Raw genomic sequence first — 19,023 nt, 5'->3', positions numbered from 1 at the left:
ATCAGCACCTTTGCACGTCACTGACAGCTGATACCGCTGTTTAATCTCTGCAATGATTCCCTATACCACAGTGAAATACATTCAAGTTGCTAGCTCTTCTTCTAACAACCTAATTATCCAGAGACAGTCAAAATCAGGAACGGAAGACAACTTTGCCATGACTACAAACAGGTAATGGTGGTCTCAGGGTACAGTTGCTACATCTTGAGTTTAACCTGGACATCCCAGATTTTAGGATATTTGTGACACTATGTCTACAGTAGTGATATGATTCAAAGCAAGTGTGGTTTTGCAGTGAATCCTGTGCTGCCTCTACGTGTTGATTTGGATCTCAGAGTAGTTTCTGTGTGCACAACTTGCTTTTTTTTTTTAATAAGAAATCCTCACTTATAAAACATTCCAAAAATTAACAGGATATTAGGTGTCAAGGCAATGTGAAGGCCAAACCTGCAGCATTTACCTAACACTTTTTTACCTTTTTGAGAACTTTAAACTACATGTATTGTAGACATTCAGTCCTGGGAAACAGACTAAATTTAATCTGAAATAAACTCTCTGAATTACATGTGATGGAGGTGTGAGGAAACTCAACATCAACCACCCAGATCCACTGATCTGCTGCTACCACTTCTTACTCATGCAGACAAGGACCCAGGGTCCAAGAGCATCCTGGACTCTGGACTGAGTGTAGGAGAGCAATTCACAACTGAAAGAAACAAACATGAATTCTTTGCATCACAGGCTCCATGTACTTCTGTTCTACACCCTTGTCAAGGACCAGGCAGGGCAGGCCAAAAGAAAACTGTCAACCAGCCTTTTGCTTGAAGCACAAGAAGGCGTAGATAGTACCTACACCATCTATTCTCACCTCTAGCTGAAGGTGGGATCTCCTTGCTGGTCTGAAACAAAGCCCAGCTCCAGGACTGGGTCCTGACAGACCTACCATGTGTAGGACACGAAAGAGAAATCAGCGCCTGTCTGTTGTGCGCTCTCTTTCTGCAAGACCTTATTTGTTCAAGTACAGTACAAAGCGATAAAGCACATTAGGCCCAGCACTGTGCTAAAGCTAATCAGTCCTCCAGAGGACAGCAAAGCATGGTGCAGACACGCTGCAGTGACTGTGCAGTGGAACCTGTACACAACAGCTGCGTGTCTCTACAATGTCTCCTCTACAATTCATTTTCTTTCCAGTGCCGTTCCCATCCTGCACTGATCTCTATATCGCTAGGACACAAGGTAAGATATGAACTATATATGCTGCAGATTTTCCTAATGTACAACAAATAATGCTCTCCAATACTTCAAAAGAGAGCACTGCTTCGATAGGGTTATCCTCCACACTTTTAAATTCCTAACTTCTTTAAAAACATCTTCAGAAATCTGCATGTGGACATTTCATTTTCCACAGACTAAAATAAATTTCCTTCCCCATCCCATATCTTTAAACGTCTTCACAAGTTTTAAAAGCCCTCAAGTCCTGGTGTGACCCTGTTGTACACACCAGCACAGGATGCTCTTCAAAAGCATTATAAGGTGAGAACAAGTTAGTTACTACTACGCAAGGCAGTGGGTGTACCCACCTGTGATCACTTCCCGAGCGAGTGGCTTGGTAGTGATAGAATGAACTGACTTATCCAAAGCCACAAGGTTAATACAAACCTAAGGGAGGACTGGCACGCTTTCCTGCTCTGGAGTAGACCAAACGTAGTATCTCAGCTCTGCTGACACCACAAGGATCGCCATCCACAGAAGTAAAAGCACAAATTACAGTGGAAATGAGTCACCAGTGGGTGGGGAAATTGAACACATAGAGAATCTCCTACATCCAAGTAAACCAAAGTCACAAGGGATTGCCACAAGAGGCTGGCTAGGTTCAAGGAAGACTATCTCTTAAAATAATGATAACAAACACTCATGAGGAAGTCTGTTTTGCAAGGAAAGTAGATAAAGGTCTGTAAGGCAGCATTGGAGAGAGAAAATGGGTATCCAAATTAAGAGAACACAGAAATGAAATATGAATGTGAAACATGCTGTACTACAGAAAATGTATCAGTTGTGTAGATCCATGTCCTCAGAACCCTTTCACCACTAAATTGTATGCTCTTTGTTTAGAAATAACCAAGGCTTGGTCTCACCCCCAGCTGAATCATATGACAGTTGACCTGCTGTAAGATGCTCACAGCTACTCCCAGTTTCCTCCTGCACAGTTTGACCTGCGAATTTAATAGGAATACTTTCTTGTTCTTCATCCAAATCACTTATAAAAACTTTGAGTAGTTCTGGACTTCAGCAGACAGCTGGTGGATCCCTCTGGATACTCCCCTCCAGCCGACAGCTAACATTTCTGACTATTCCAAGAACAGTTTCCAACCTGCTATGCACCCACATAGCAAATTCATACTCCACAGTGTTAAATTTTGCACACAAAAAGGTCTAAAAAACATTGAAGTACTGTCCACCGAGAAAACAATTTTGATACAAACCTATCTTGTCAAACCAACAATTGCACATTGGTTTTCAACCACTGTCTTGTGAATGTATTTATGAGTTATCACTTGTTCCTCTATTTTTCAGTTAACCCGATTCATGAAGGGTTTTTTCTTTTGAGGTCACTAAAAACTCATGATTTAGCCAGGTTAATTTACTGCTATACTTCTTAGCCTTAGCCTTACATTAGGGTAATTTGTACTTGTGCTTAACAGTTGGAGGAGGTACAGGCATGAATTGTCCTACACACCTTTTCACTTAACTTTGTTTAGACATTCACAAGCTCTTTCCTATCCATTTTCTGAATTTATTGAAGCCCATTTTCCTGAAGGAAGCTGTTTTCATTCTACCTACTTCCCTCCCTCCTTAATGATTATTACATCCCACACCTCATGGTCCAGTGTGTCCGATTATAACAGTGAGTTCTATCAATTAATGTAACATAAACAAATCAACAGAATAAAAAGCAAAGTTTGAACACTTTCATGAAAAAGTTTACCATCAATTTCTTCCTCCTGGGAGGAAGTCTTCTTACTTCATTCAGAGTTCTTTCGTTCTGCTGATGCTGAGAAGTTAGGGTTTTTTACATCACCTAAAGCAACAGCTAGTGCACAGTGTCAAACATATGTCAGTAAGTTAAACAGACAACAGAATTTTCAAAAGGAGTATTTTCACACAGAATTCTAGTAGTAGTATTTTTTCATATGCACTCTCCTCTTCTCTAGTTACGTAAAAAAGGACAGTAAGGGAGAATTAACTGACTGTGAATGAACACATTTATGAAAGATGCGGTATTACTTTTGAGTATCTCAAATTTCAGTTTGTAAAGCAAAATTGTAATAACCCTTCCCTTACTTTCATTCCAAAGACAGAAGAGAAGCATGGGGAGAGTGAATAAAACATTATCCCTTTGCCAGATATTTTTTTCTTATTCTGTCTTTTAATATTTGTCAAAATACATTACTTTTCCCAGATAATATGCATTTGACTGGGTCAGATCTTGATTTTGTTTCAAGACATCTTGTATAAGCTTATGCTATCTAACAGCTCATCCTCTTTATTCCCACTTCTGTGCCAGTTCTAGCTTACAATTTATTCTTCATCAAGTGATTTTAGTCCATTTATCTATTAATTTTTTTCTGTAGGAATGTCAAATAAATAACAATGAAAAGTTAACAGCAGTAAGAAAGAAAGTAAGGGGAAGAGATCTCTCCCTTTTGGTGGCAGTAAAACATTGCATCAGTGCAAGCTGCTGGTGCAGAATTTTCAACAGATCAAGACAAAGAAAATTAAGACAAGTGGAAGAATGAGAGAGGGAAATCTAGTAACAGGAGTACTGATAATTCCATAGACCTGCATTGCGTCATCTGCATCACTAAAATACGCGTAATGTACAAGAGCCGTAAGATTTATAGAAGTGCTGTTCTCACTCACATCAGCCAGAGTTGCAACTGCAGAGCATTTAAGAGCTAGCCCTCCCTGCTCAAAGCAAAATCAGCGCGACTTCACTTCTGAAGTTTTATGCTCAGTATTCCTACAGTTCATCTGAAGAAAAACTGGGAAACATAACAGCTACCACAATCTGTTCTTAGATACAACTATTGCAATTAATTACTAACTTTAAAAGCCTCTTATACTGTGCTCCTGCTGAGTTCAATAGCTATGTCCGACCCCCCCTGCCCTCCTACCAGCACTACAACTACCATATAATTAAGTTCTACATTCAGAGATCAGTTTTAAAGTTTCAGCAGAGGGTTTTCACTGTGAAAGGCATGCCAGCATAAATTCAAATATTGAGAAAAAGACTGCAAGTATTTCTGATAAACCAAGCCATTTTTACTGGTAAAAAAGGACTGACACTGCAATAATCACGCACAAGAAATTTGACTGTAGTTTTTACTGCTTCCTGTATGCTAGAAGACACAGCCTTTTGTACACCCCTCAAAGTCACCACGAACCCCAACAGTGAAAAGACCAAAAGCTGAAAGCAAGATGCAGAAACCCTGGAGGTGTTACACTGTCGTATTAACCCAGTGGAAAAACACACTGCTGATGAAAGGGTACGCACATCACCTTCCCAAACAGTTGTTTGAGCAGACCTGCTTTAAGTCACTGACAGTTGTTCATGAAGTTGCACAGCAAAACAGGTCAAGGGAACGGCTCTGAAGGCAAAATAACTGCAGAAGACATTAGATGTTTCTGAAGGGAAGGTGTGCCCCCCTTCCCTCCCTGCCTTTTCAGAAGCGTACTGACTTAAGTGATTGCACAGCCTCAAAATTTCTGCTTCTCCTTATACTCTGAAGAATATAATGCAGAAAGTCTCCACAGCCTGTGGGTGCTCTAGTTGATGCGGTCCTACGAAACATATGGAGTAGAGCAAGCAGACAAACAAGCCTGTGGAGGGAGAGGAAACAGTACTGTAAAATATTATAGCATGTGCACTTAGACACCTTCAGGGAAGCTGCCTTCAATAAATTATACGTAGCTGTGCAGCACAAGTATCGCATCTGGAGACAATGAGAGGAGGACATGCTGTAAGAGCACCCAGGCTCTTGGAACACAGGCAGAAACTTAGAAAACTGTTTTTCCTCAGGAGCGCAGCAAGCATCCATACAGATACTCATTTAAAAACATATGCAGAAGTGCTCTGAATTATCAAGAAGAGCCAATTTGTTTATTGCTGCTTACCTGCTTACTACAGGGTGATGCCTACACTCTACAGTCTCTTGATGGCTGGCTTCAGGATTTCTCCTGCACTAGAGCATCAGCCTATGAGAAACTGAACGCGGTTTTGGAAGCGAGCCGCACAGATCGGTTCCGCCCTCGGCCCCCTCAGCAGCTGCACCCTTCTCCTTCGCTTACCAGTCGCTCTTCTTTGTAACCGAGCAGCGGCGGCAGCAGCCGAACCGCCCCGCTGACTGCAGACAGCGGCAACACGGTCACGGACCCGGCAGGACCGCGCTCCGCTGGGGCTCGGCGCTCTCCGCCGGCGGCTTCGGGGCTCTCCGCGCAGCGCCCGGGGCTGCCGGGCGGCGGCCAGAGGCAGCGCGCCTGGGCGCCCGCTGGCGCACGGCTCCCTAAGCACGTCTGGCTTCAGCCCCCAGCAGCAGCCGCCCCCCCGGGCCGCCAAGCAGAGGCCCCCCCGGGGCCCGCGGCCCCCGCCGGCAGGCAGCCCTTCGCCCCACCGGGGCGACGCAGCAGAGCCCGTGCTTACCTGCGCGGGTCTCGTGCTTGGGCACCCGGTAGTACTTGTTGCCGAACTGGTCGGTGCCCACCAGCTCCTTGGCGGGCCCGAAGAGCCGCAGACGCAGCGCGCGCAGCGCCTGCCAGGGCCGGCTCATGCTGACGGGCGCGCGCCGGGCCCCGCCAAGGTCGCCGCCGCCAACAGACACGGCCACGGCGCCTCTAGCCCCGCCCCCGGCGGGGCGCGTCACGTGCGCGCGCGCCGTCCCGCGCCTTGAGCTGCCCGCCCATCGGTGGCGGGCATGCCAGCAACGCCGCTCTCCATTGGGTACAGCCTGGCCTGCTCCGAGCCAATCCCGGCCACCCCTGGCTCAAGATGGCGGAGTGGTGCCGAGTGGCTTCGTGGTTTCGCCATGTTGGGGTTCATTTCGGCTCGTCAGGCCGGGCTCGATGATCCACTGCGGCTGCGCCGGGCCGAGTCCACCCGGAGGTAGCGGGGACCGGTGGGGAGCTGGGACCGCACCGGGGCGGAGCTGGGACCGGACCGGACCGGACCGGGGCGGGGCGGGGCTGCGCTGCGCTGTGCTGTGCTGCGCTCCGCTGCGCGGGGGGGCCACGGAGCGGCCGCCTCAGGCCCGCGAGGAGGTAGCGGCAGCCCCTGGCTCCGCCCTACTGGGGAGCCTTCGCCCGGCCCAAGCTGGGCCGGCCTGAGGTGGGGCCGGGGGCCGCCCTCGCTGCTGCTGCGGCCGAGAGAGCCGAGCTCTACCGTACTTCTGCTTCTCCCCTGTGTGCTCTGGGCGCGGGGAGCCGGAGCGGAGGAGCTAGGAGCCCCCCGGGGGAGGCCTGGGCTCCCCGGCAGGGCCCCTCGCATTTCTGCCGTGCCTCGTCTCGGAGTTCCCCGTGTGTTTTTTTCTGTTTGTGTGTGGATTAGCAACCCTGGGGTAGGCTGAGTAGGCACAGGGCAATAAAATGTGCCTCAGTATTACTGCCCTTGCTGTCTTAACGGTATCACCAGATGTTTCAATTTGCATGCGGCTATGCTCTGCTTTGTGAAGAAACAAGATTTATGTGATGCTTGTGTGCTCCCATCAGTTCGTCTTCCCCCTTGCCAAAAATTGGCCTGTTGGCAGGTTCCAAAAGAATCAGATGCAGGGCGTTTATTAGGTTCCTAACAGCTTTTGTGGAAGGTGACGACTGTTTAGAGAGGCTTATTGATATTCCTGCTAAAGGCTATAATGTGATAATATTTGTTCATTATCAGAGAATCTGTTTTGCAGCTGTATTCCAAGATAAATCCAATAAAGCCAACCTCAGCTGGGTCACGCACACAACTCCATGAGCAGGAAGGATTTGTGTTGGTGATTTACCCATACAATGATGCAGCTTTTGTGGCTGTATCATTGTAAAAAGAGTGTTTTTAAAACTGAAATTAATTCCTTTCTGTGTGCATTTTGATAACACAATTATGTCCTTTCTATGCCCTCAGCACTTGTGTAGCATTCAGTGTTAAGAATGGAAGCACAGTACACAGAATTTATGTTACTTGGACAACTGTCTACCTAACATTTCCCTTCCTAAACATTTTAATTTTGACTTTAAAAATAAATAATCTGTAGTCTCCAGTAGGTTGTATTTATAACTACACTGTAAAGTCATATGTTTTGAAACATTTACTTAGGGGAATTTATTGCTTCACTAAAATTAAATCTTGAGCGCAAAGTTTTGAACTAGGTATCTTGTATATGTCAAAATACTTATTCTAGGGGAATTCTTGCGTCATTATATTTCACATCTTTTAAAAGGGCTTAAACGACTTGCTGCTTTTGAAGCGTGCCTATAGACATGCTGTTGAGGGTCTGCCTGTAACATCTTAAGCTTCTCACCTCAAGGTTTTTGCCACTCAAGCTGAAGCTGAGTAGGGGCACTCTGCCTTACAGTTTTTCAGTTATCTACTTAGTTACATTTTTGTTGATAGTAGTGTTTACAAAACAGTGCTGTAGGAAGTGCCTGTCATCTTATAAGGCTAATTTTGTATCAGGTAATATGGTTTAAGGAAGCAGAATCTGTCTCTTTTTTTTTTTCGACTATGTAATATTAGCATATTTAAAGATACAGGCTACTACTAAGTAGTACAAGATACTAATTGCAGCTCAGAAAAGTTTGTCTTGGAAGCTTCATCATGTGGATAGCATAGTTTTTACTTAATGTTACAGAAAACATAACACAAAGGAAATACTGTAATTTGTTAAACTAAGTGAATCTGTCCACTAGGTGTCCGTAGTTCCAAGTAGGATGAAGGTTGGAAGGATGGTATATGATGAAGCTTCAAAGTAACTAATATTTGTTGTGACTACAATTGCTTCTTAATGTGTCTTTTGCTCAGTGTTGTCAAATTACATTCCATTTTTGTTTCATATGTTGACCCCAAATGCAGTTTTGCTATTTCTTTGAGCCAATTTTACATGCATATTTCCTTCTTACCTTCCAAACAACATAAAGAATAAAATATTTTTTCTGCCAACTTCACGGGACTTCTTTCCAGCCCTGTATCATGTCTGCAAGTCTAGTTTTGCAAAAAATAACGGGGAATGGGTTAAATGCATTGAGGAAGCACAAAATTACAGTTTGAGCTGTTCAGAGCTACTTAATAACATTTGACGATTCTGTTGTTCTTGTTGTTCATATCTCTTTTTTTCTTTTGTTGTTGTTTTAAGGGTTCTAAGTTTGGAATTAAATAAAGATAGAGATGTGGAAAGAATACATGGGAGTGGTATCAACACCCTTGATATTGAGCCTGTTGAGGGAAGATAGTAAGTATATACTTAAATTGGTAAAAACCTATATGAGAACTTCACTGCGTTTTGGTACTATGGATTTATTTTCTTGCTGAACTCTCAATTATATTGAGCATATTGAGATCATGAGTGTTGTAACTTGTGTGCTTTATTAACACTTTCAGCATGTTATCCGGTGGGTCAGATGGTGTTATTGTACTTTATGACCTTGAAAACTTGAGCAGAAAACCAAGTTACACATGTAAAGCACTTTGTTCTGTGGGAAGGTAGGTACTCAAAAATTCTATTAGAAGTTCATATTGATATTTCTTGTGTGACTAGTGTTAAACTCACAAATTAATATGTGTTCTTATTTCTAGGATAAAAAGACTATAGAAAATAGTGCCAGAAATCTTTGAAGGCTAGCATGATGTATTACGGTTTTTTGCATGCAAAAAGAAGGCAAGAAACTTTGTGAGGATTTATGTGACTTACTGAGTAGCAGGAGCTAAATGGTTTTTCTTGATTTGTCTACTCTAACAGTTACAAACAATGACTCTCCAATACTGTTTGAGTAGATCTTTGGCAGTTCGAAAGTTAAAATGAAGGGTGTTAATTGTGCTTACAGAAACTAGAGAGGCTTGTGTTGCTGTAGACCCCACAAAAAAGTCAGAATTAGTACTCCAATGTTGTGTTCTAAGACTAGAAAAAAGACAAAAAACCCCAACTTTCTTCCAGGTCACAGTTCCTCACCTGTGAGTTTTCTTATTGTTTCATGTTGAAATTTGCTGACTCTATGCCAGTAACTATGAGAAAGTAATTTTGGAACTGTTGTAGAAATATTCCTTGTATCCCCCAAACACATGTAATATATGTCTCTTTGAATAATTATATGTTTAAGCAAAAGGAGAATAATCTTTGCATAACCCTGTTCATCTGATTGGAAAAAAAAATCTAATACAGATTTGCAGTTGTTGGTTTTATTTTACCTCTCCCTGCTCCCAGCTTTGCTAATAGCTATTTTAAATTCAGCAGGTGTTCACCAGGTACAGAATTAACTAATACAGAACTTCTTAAGAACATGTTTGAATGAAGACGGATGTGTTACTGACAAAAATGGGACATATTTTTCTGAAGAACAGGGTGCTACCATACTGTGTGTAACCTATGTAAAGACTCAAAGCCTTTATTGATTCGTCAGGCTTTCCCTGCAGGCAGTATAAATTTGTCCATTATGGGCATTAAGTCTTCTAGCAAAAGGTGTTTTGTCCCTTGTGTTTACATAGTAAGGTTGTCGAGTAGGCTAGGACTTTATCTGAGGCTCGTAATAAGATATATCCTACTGTGTAAAAGGTTAGTAGCTACATTTTCCCCTTATTGTTTCCTCAGTCTTCAGATTATTTCAGGTCTAAGAGCTTCATGAGTAAGATCAACAAAACCAGAACAGATTTGTAACAATAGAAGGCCTAAATGGTATCTTGGACCATAAGAAAGGAAAAGAGTAATAGAACATGCATCAAAACAAATTGGTAGGAACAGAATCTACTGCAAGTAAGCTGCATTTGGTAGGTGTTGATGGCTGGGACTTCTTGAACAAAATTAATTAAAATTGTAATTAAGAGCAAGTAATGACTAGACATCCCCAAATCTCAAAACCAAAATGAATTCTGAAACAGATACAGCAAACTGAAGAAATACATGCTGAGAAGACACAGCATAAAAACTGGCAAATCTGTGCTGAAATTATGCCATCGTTAACTTCACTTAGGTCAGTAGAAATATTCCATACTTGAAAATTCTGTTTATAAGCATAGTTAGTTGGTAGTTTCTTTCTTGAGTAGGGGTTAATTTGTGTGGATGCATCTTTTATTTCTTATCACTTGAGTAGAGGCGTAAATTGTACTAGTGGAATCTGATTTTTTGTGACACAATGTTCTAAATGATAGGCTTATTATTACTATTATTTATTAGTTAAAGTAACCAATAATAACAGTAGGGGGTTTGCCTCAATTATTCCCAGTATTCATGTAGATTCCTAGTATGTTTTAAATACTTCTTGTAGCTAATTAGCTACAAATACATCTTCAGATATTGGAATATTATTCATGCAGAGTTCCTGACATCACAAATGAATTTATAATTACCAGTAAAAAACACTTCCTGTATGACTATCTGGCTCCTATCTTTGAAACATATGATAATGATGTGTTGCAAAAGTTTGCCTGTGTTCTGAGTTCACAGGGCAGCTCTGGTCTTGAAGCTGCTTAAAGAATAAGTTCTTGGTAGAGGCCCTTTGAAGCTATTTCTGAATAGATTCTGAACTGGGCCTGCTGAGGGTCCAGTAGTTTGGAATATCAGAGGATATAATTCCTCCTGGTAGGCTGTGATTTACCCAGTATTTCCCATCTAGAATGTAGGGCCGCTATTGCAAAAACCAAGAACTTTCCTTGTTCCGCTAGGAGTCAGCACACAATGCTTTACATGGTTTCATATGATCCACGCAGTCCTGTGGCAAAAACTGCCAATTGAGAGTAACCGAACAGTAACAGCTTCTAGATAATATATAGCTGATGCTTGCGTGCAAGGTAGTCTCCTCTGCTCAAAACCTGTCTAGGAAGAATGAATGGCAGTGACCTTACTGTCCATAGAATTAATTCTGTATTTTTCTTTCGTAGAAAAGGTTGGGATATTCTGAGTAATGGGGGAAAATACTGCTTATAGAATGAACTGGGAGTGACATACAGCCCGGAGACATGAAGCCAGGCTGAATGGCACGTGGCCACTACTAAGCCTAGCCAGATCAAAGGTGATTACTGCAGAGCTACTCAGGAGTTTTTTAGTTCATTCCTCATCCCTCTGGATAATGGGAGAATTGATTGCTCTGGTGCAGTGCTGAACACAGTCCAGTGTTGTGCATTTCTGTTTATTATGCCAGGATAATTAGTTCCATGAGTTTTGATTTTTCTGCACAATGTGTACAAATGCCTCTGCAGGAGTAAGTTCATGCCGAGTCAGGCTTAATTTCCTGGCACTGCAGGTACTGAAGATTTTTAGCTTGACCCCCTGTAGAGTAAGTGCACAAACTGTTGATTTTTAGCACCATGGTAAAGTCACAGGCCTTTCTAGGGTATGCCTCAGAGATAAGCAATGCCAGAGTTACTAAACTAAGCTGAACAGCTGCTCAATAGTTCTTGCTTAGTATTGTCAGGGCTGGCTTCTGTGCTTTCTAGCAACACAAGTAAGCAGGAAGGTTTATTAGCTTAGGTGTAGTGCCAGATCTATACAGAAGATCTGCATCTGTGTTTACACAATGATACCCCTGCAATAGTTACTGCTTTGGAGGCCAGAACACTTGAGAGGACAATGCAAAGATAAGAGCTGAAGTGAAGAAATCTTCTGAGCCCTTCACTAGCTGCAGATAGAGCCCGTTGGGCTATTTTTGCATGTGTACTGCATCTGGCTGGGATGGAGTTAATTTTTTTATAGTAGCTTGTATGGTGCTATGTTTTGGATTTGTGACCGGTCTTGGTAACACACTGATGTTTTAGCTATTGGTGAACTGTGCTTGCATAGTGTCAAGGCATTCACCGTTCCTCACTCTGCCCTCTCAGCAAGTAGCCTGGGGGTGGACAAGAGGCTGGGAGAGAACACACCTGGGGCACCTGACCCAAATTGACCAAAGGGATGTTGATATTCCGTACCATACAATGTCATGTGCAGCAATAAAACTGGGGGGAGTTTTCCAGGGGCTGCAGTTGCTCAGGGTCTGGCTAGGCATCAGTCAGCCTGTGGTGGGGGATTGCTTTTGCATTACTTGTTTTTCTTTTTTTGTTTGTTTGTTTTTGTGGGTTGTTTTGTTTTGTTTCCTTTTACTTATTAAAATGTCTCTAATCTCAACCCACAAGTTTTCTCACCTTTGCCACTTGGATTCTCTCCCCCATCCCACTGCAGTGGGGGAAGTGACCGAGTAGCTGTGGTGGTGCTTAGCTGCCTAGGTTTAACCCACCAACAGCATGGTACTTCTGAGTCTGGGAGCATGGTTTGGGGCCTTGAAGCTGGATCCACGTGGATCCAGCTCGGCTATGAGTGGCCTAGAAGTTATGTGAAACAACCTGTGTTGTTCAGAGCCTGGTTGGTTGAATCATATCCTGGAGCTGTCAAGATTGGCTCTGGTGTCCCTTCTTCCCACCACTATAAATGTATTATTAATTATATTATATTCTGTTACTATGCGTAGTTGAGTTGAAAGTTTCATATTGTTCTTCCTCTTTCATTTCTGAATGCAAAAATAATTAACACTCAGTAACTCAATCCACTGCTATCTGGTGACTTCAGTATACATGAATATTCAATAACTGTGTAGCTATAATTATTAGTTAATAATTGTGAATTTTTTTGAACTGTGTATGTGATTGTGTTTTTCAGTGGATCATTTATAAGACAGTGGGATTCCACAAGTATAAATGGTTTGTAGTGTTAGGACCTCACTTTAAACATTAGATCTTTAAACATTAGAATTTAAAAATTTCAAAAGACATTAGTGCCTTTTATGCCTCAGATTGAGTGTCTTAACTTCAGATACTGTATTTTGAAAAGGTAAATGGTCTGTAGTTTCTTGAAGTGAGGGCTTTTCAAAGTCATTAACATTGGTTGATTGAAAATTGAGGCACCAAAACAACTAGTTGTTCTTGAAAAATTCAGTACAAATTAAAAAAAAAGTTTAAACTATGTTTTCAACTTGTCATTGAATATCAAGACAATTATAAGACTGTTGTCAAGACTCTAACCAACTGGAATATTTTTCATGATTTTAGGAGCCATCCTGATGTACATAGATTCAGTGTGGAGACAGTCCAGTGGTATCCTCATGACACTGGCATGTTTACATCCAGTTCATTTGATAAAACCTTGAAAATATGGGATACAAATACTTTACAAGTAAGAGAGAATTTCTACAGCTTGCAGGTTTCTTCGTATACATGTTATTCACTCTGCATCTGCAGTTTACCGAGAGCTCATCAGGACCAAGCATCCAGAAGGATGAAAACCAGCCGATTGTTAGAACTGTGGGTGCAGCAGAGGGTGGCGTGGTTCTGGCATTCACACATACGTTGGTGTGTTCCTGTCTGTTTCTGAAGACCTGAGTGTCTAAACTGAACAAGAGCCTGGAACCCTTGGGACAATTCTTTTTTGCTTTTGCTGTAAACAAGAATACGGCTGGTTAAATTTATGCTACGTAAACTTTTCCACCAAGGACTGGTCTGCAGTTCATTCTTGGATATTGTTGAGTGTAATGGTAGTGTAGAGCAGGGCTAATTACTTTCAGTAACCAAGGCCTAAATACTGCTTTTGAAGGACTGGTGGTCTTGGTATTCAGGGTCATTAGGTCCAAAATTCTGCTGTTGTAAGCACTATAGACACCATTTCTGAAAATTGGTGGAGAAACCATTAACCAATGTAACTGGCTTTATTAAAGTAAACAGATTCTGTAGAATATTAGGTTGCTTTGACTCACTAATCCTCGCATCTAATTGTTGAACTATGAGTTCTGGACTGCAGTTTATCCTGTTTCCAGTATGAACTGTATTAATGGATTTACACTGATGCTGTTTGAATGTTGTTTCATGCATAGTGAAATAATTTAAAAAAAAAATAGGTCTGTCATCCTAGGGACACAACAGAGAATTAATTTTGACCTCTTTTTTTTTTTTTTTGTGAGACTTGAAGCTGTATTTGCAGTTACTAAACCTTCTCGTAAAAGCAAAGTTCAAGTCACTTTCCAGGTAGTTCTGTGACCATCACTTAAAAGACACAGTGTTCATGTGAAGGTTAATGATTGACCTGTTCTGCCACCAAATGTTCTATATGAAAACACAGACAACTTAGTTTTAAGGGGTTTTTTTTAATATAAAATATTTTAGAATGGCACAACAAAAGGAATTGTACCTGAAAGTAATTTTACTGATTATTAAAGCCAATATCATATTTCATTAATTTTTAACACTCACAAGGGAGCTAATAATTTTGTATGCTGGTTTTTGGTTTTTTTCAGGAATTGAAGATAGTATGTGATGTTTGTGAATGACAAGGGGCTTCTAAATTTAGTCTAAGTGCCTCTTTTCTGTTAACTACTATCTCCATATTATAACCTTCTTGTTTGCTGTTTTTTCTTGCTAGCTTTTTAAATTTTTTATAATTTTTAGATAATTTCCATTCATGCTCCTAATTAGCCAGTTTTCTTGGTCTTTCTTTTGGGTATCTTGGAGCTCTGGCATAGTTGTTCTAGTGTTGGAAACAGACTGACTTTGCGATGTTCGCATGATCTGGTTTCTAACCAGGAAAGTTATTGTTAGTATGTAAATAGTATTTGTATTAGTCTTATTTGTAGCTGTTACTTGAAAAATGCTTAATAATGAGGATTTACATTCTGATAACATACCTGGCTCTGCGATTAATTTAATGTTTTTATTTAAAATCAGCCTGCAGATGTATTTCGCTTTGAGGGAACAGTCTATAGCCATCACATGTCTCCAGTTGCTACAAAGCATTGTTTAATAGCAGGTATGCATGTGTTTTTAAGAAATGCCCCATGTATTTTGGGATTATAGTAAAAAGCAAGTAATATTCAGTAACATTTTTTTCCTCTCCCCGCCTTATTTTTACATAATTTGAGTCTTCATAAGACGTAAGGTCATTGGTAAAATAAAATATTATAGGTTAGTCATGTTGAGGAGAATATCACATTTGTTCTTCTGAAATAATGCATCAATCAATTCTCCTTCTAGATAAAAATTCCTAGCCATAATTAGGTTACCTTTCATTACTTAAGTTAGCATTTGAGGGTTATTAGATCCAAACATAGTAAACTGTGTAAATAGGGGTGTGCGTGTATTGTTACATGTACACAATTTAACTATGTTTAGCAAAAAAAGTATTTAAAGAGGAGATATTTTCAAGTTTCATAAGTACTGTCCTGTTTACTGACATTTTCTAAATTTTATTTGTTATATGGTAAATTTACTTCAACTAAAAATATAAATCTGTTGGTAGAATGCATTGCTCTGACTAAATGAACTGTTATGCAGCTAACCTTTTTCTTCTATTTCTTTGTCATTGCTAAGATTTTTTGTCATTGTTCTCTGAAATGCTGGGTGGTTTTTTAGCTGTTTTTGTTTCTCTTCTTACAGTTGGTACCAAAAGCCCCAAAGTACAGCTCTGTGACTTGAAGTCTGGATCCTGTTCTCACATTCTGCAGGGTACTTTTTAGTCTGAAACATAAATGTTAAACAATACTACTTTGACTAAAACAAGTCCTGTAAAGAAACACTGTATACAATGTATTCTTTGTAAGTAATGTGACTAATTTATTTCCAGTTGTGAAAGTTACACAGTGGCAAAAGGTTCTTCTGGGTATCAGTCTAGTGCTAATGAATTGGAGAATACAAATATTAATTAATGAACAATTATTACAGATATTTGGGCATTCTGATGATCTAATCAGTAGTGATTACTATTTATTACATGGTTATATGTAGGCATTGGTTTTGTGTTCATGGAAATTCAATATGGGGTGCTGCTTTTTTTGAAGAACAAAACAAAACCCCCCAAAACCAAAGACCAACCCCAAACCAAAAAAAGAAAACAACACCAAAACAAAAAAATCTTCACTGTTTTTAGCAAAATATCCTGGGGAGGTGCTCGCATGGGTTTGTTTAGAAGTTTCTGTTTAACAGGTAAGATACTACTTGTTATAGAAGGGTGGTATCTAATCCTTTGCAGTTACCTAAATCAGTAAACGTAGGGGTTTATTGTTTCATAATCCATTACTACTTGCACTTAATGAGAATTTGCCCTAATGTCTCCTTTCTAATGTTTACTTTTTGAAGTATGAGTATATATACACATGCTCAAGTGAAGGCAGTTACAAGGTAAATCTTCATGCTTCAAACCAGCAGGGCAAGAGCCAGATCTGATCTGGAAACTGTAGAGAATTTTCTGTAGCTCAGACACAGCAATGTGAAAATGCAGCTCTATTTCTTCACTGGCCTAAAAAAAGCAGCCTAGGTGCTTTCATGTGATGCAGAGCTTAAGCCAGTAAGTCCTTCTGAACTGAATCAGCCACAATGTTCTGTTTCTAGAACTGAGAGCACCAGAAAGTGCAGACACAAAAATAATTCTTTAGAGAATCAGTGTGGTTTCAACAGGGCTTCTTAATTTTGACACGAGAGTTAGTGCTTTCCAGGCACAAGCTGATTGTGTCTTTGTACACAGCCTGGTACAGTTAACTCAAGTGCAGTATCAGGAACAAGTGGAAGCAGATTATGTTCTCCACTAAACATAATCTAACCATTCTTTACAGAACTTGAAGCACTCGATAGTGTCTTGAAAATAGGTATGAGTATTTTTCACATAGTCTTACTCTAGCAGCTGAAATGGAGCTAAATACTTGGCTGGAGTTTACTTAATGGATCCAAATAAATGTGTCTGCCCTGAGCCTTCCAAGTGTATCCTGTAATACCTGTATTATGGAGATTTTTTTCCATTATCCTGGGCATCACAGCCCTTTGATTACTTCAGGTAATGGAAAACCAGCCAGTGGAAGATGTACCGGAAACAAGGTGATTCACACAGCTCTAAACTGCATTAGCAAAAAATGTATTTGTATAACATAGAAACACATTGCTGAAAAATAAACTATTATTACACGAAGCGTGATTGCAATCTTTCCATTTAGGACACGTTACACTTCCTATTGTCTGTATTTGTCTAACATTTTTAAAACTTTCGAAGTTTTGAAGTGTGTGTGCATGTATGTATATGTGTATTACTTGCCACTAAGCTGCACTGGGTATGACATTGCTAAGAAGACATTTATCTTAATATCTTGGATCTAATTAGGGGAAAAAATATCCCAAATTCAGGACAAGAGTATTTGAGTATTAGCTGAATAAAGTTTTAATCTTAAGTACCTAAGGTAAATATACTTTTTATTAAATATTTTGAAGGGATTTGAAGAAAAACAAATGGAAGGTTCCTTTTGTGTGTGAGAACACAAGTGCTAATACAAAATTCAGTAACAGTACTTAAAGTAAACTCAGTAGCTGTGACTGTGCTACAATGTGTTTTGCATAGATAAAACCATGTTTGTTATCAAAAATTATACACATATAATACACCATGTATCACTTTCAGCTCACTGCAATCCCACTTGAGCAAGAAGAAAGAAAAATAACCTCTAGCTGAAAATAATATATTTTCACAAAATTCATATTACAATTTAGATTATTGTTCTGGATTGATGGATCCTATAGAACTAAGTAGAACTAAGTATCTGCCTTTACTTCTAGTTATTTACATAAAATGCTGTGTAACAGCATTCCTAGAAAATCATACAAGCTTTGTCATCTAATTTTTAGGTCACAGGCAAGAAGTTCTGGCAGTGGCTTGGTCCCCACGTCATGAATATGTTTTGGCAACAGCAAGGTAGAGACTGGACTGTTACATGCACTAAAAATGTCTGATGGTAAAATTTAGTATGTACATTACGCATGTTTTTTATAATTCAAATGTACTTTTGAAGTTAATCTTCATCATTTAGTTTAACCTCTTCACAGCTTTATAGATCTTGCCTAGAAAAACTAAGCCTGAAAAGCTATCCAAGTAGTGCTTGTTTTATAGGAAGGCTGTACAGAATTTTGAAACAGTAATTGCATTTAAAGGTATAAGAAAATGACAGAGCATTATAGAGATACTTACTTCTTGCTGTTTGTTAGTGTGTGCATTGCTAATCTATTTTATAACAAAGTAAACCATGTTTAGCTTAAAGTACCATCCTGGTTAATCATGCTCAATTATGTCAAAGAGCGTGATGCAGGTAGCTTAGCTGACAGGTAATAACTTTCCAAGCTGCAGTAATTCAGTGAGTATGGATTGTATGTTGATATTCCTGGGCCTTTTTTTTGTTTTTTTCAGCCATTTTCAGTCTAAAAGATCCTCTTGGCTTTCCTATAACTTTTGCATATGTTCACTTTTGATCATAATGTGACATTTCTCTTCTGAGTTTCATGGTTGGCATGTTTTTTCTTTTGAATTGCAGAGAGGAATGTCTGTTTTATAAGCTGAGAGTGAAATTTGAATAAGTTGATACCAGAATTGCATACCCTTGGCTTCTGATGCTAAACTTCTGAAAGGCTCAACATGGTTGGGAAATCTAGCAGTGTGATTTGTTTGTTTATTTTAGCAAATGAAAAATTGTTTCCTTGCTTTTCCATCACAGGAATAGTAGCAAATTTTGTTTATTAAATACTGACTTATTGACGTCTCCTGAAACATTTTGCTTCAAAGTCATATAACTTTAAACTGCATCTATCTAAGTTGTCATATTGCCTTATGATAATTGCATGTTAAACACTTTTCTTATGGCTCCATTACTTAATTCAGAGCTATAGTTGGACTACTAACTACTAGTTCCTAATAGCATAACTCAGTTTTGCCATGTGCTAAGACAAACATGGGCAAGAACTGGCAACGCTGGGATAGTGAAGAGGTAATGAGGAGAAACTGACTGATACTGCTAAAA

At 40.1% G+C, this 19,023-nt stretch overlaps 2 protein-coding genes across 3 annotated transcripts in view; one reads left to right on the top strand and one right to left on the bottom strand.

Moving 5' to 3' along the window:
• NDUFAF2 (NADH:ubiquinone oxidoreductase complex assembly factor 2) overlaps nt 1-5,830 on the bottom strand; it is a 77,325-nt gene extending 71,495 nt beyond the window's left edge. Inside the window, exon 1 of the mRNA XM_059833599.1 lies at nt 5,702-5,830. Coding sequence (XP_059689582.1) covers nt 5,702-5,828 — 127 coding nt within the window. The 5' untranslated portion in view covers nt 5,829-5,830. The remainder of the gene's footprint in view (nt 1-5,701) is intronic.
• Nucleotides 5,831-6,083: 253 nt separating this feature from the next.
• Nucleotides 6,084-19,023, top strand: part of ERCC8 (ERCC excision repair 8, CSA ubiquitin ligase complex subunit) — a 31,819-nt gene continuing 18,879 nt past the window's right edge. The window contains exons 1-7 of one of the 2 annotated variants that reach the window (XM_059833858.1): nt 6,084-6,160; nt 8,385-8,480; nt 8,630-8,731; nt 13,259-13,382; nt 14,924-15,005; nt 15,632-15,700; nt 17,861-17,927. In XM_059833858.1, the coding sequence (XP_059689841.1) occupies nt 6,084-6,160; nt 8,385-8,480; nt 8,630-8,731; nt 13,259-13,382; nt 14,924-15,005; nt 15,632-15,700; nt 17,861-17,927 (617 nt within the window). Of the gene's footprint in view, nt 6,161-8,384; nt 8,481-8,629; nt 8,732-13,258; nt 13,383-14,923; nt 15,006-15,631; nt 15,701-17,860; nt 17,928-19,023 lie in introns of those variants that run through there. The other variant, XM_059833859.1, reaches the window with a different exon arrangement.

Source organism: Gavia stellata, chromosome Z (assembly GCF_030936135.1).
Source record: "Gavia stellata isolate bGavSte3 chromosome Z, bGavSte3.hap2, whole genome shotgun sequence".
NCBI lineage: Eukaryota > Metazoa > Chordata > Aves > Gaviiformes > Gaviidae > Gavia > Gavia stellata.
Note: the sequence above shows the minus strand (reverse complement) of the source record. Positions and strands in the feature narration are given on the sequence as shown.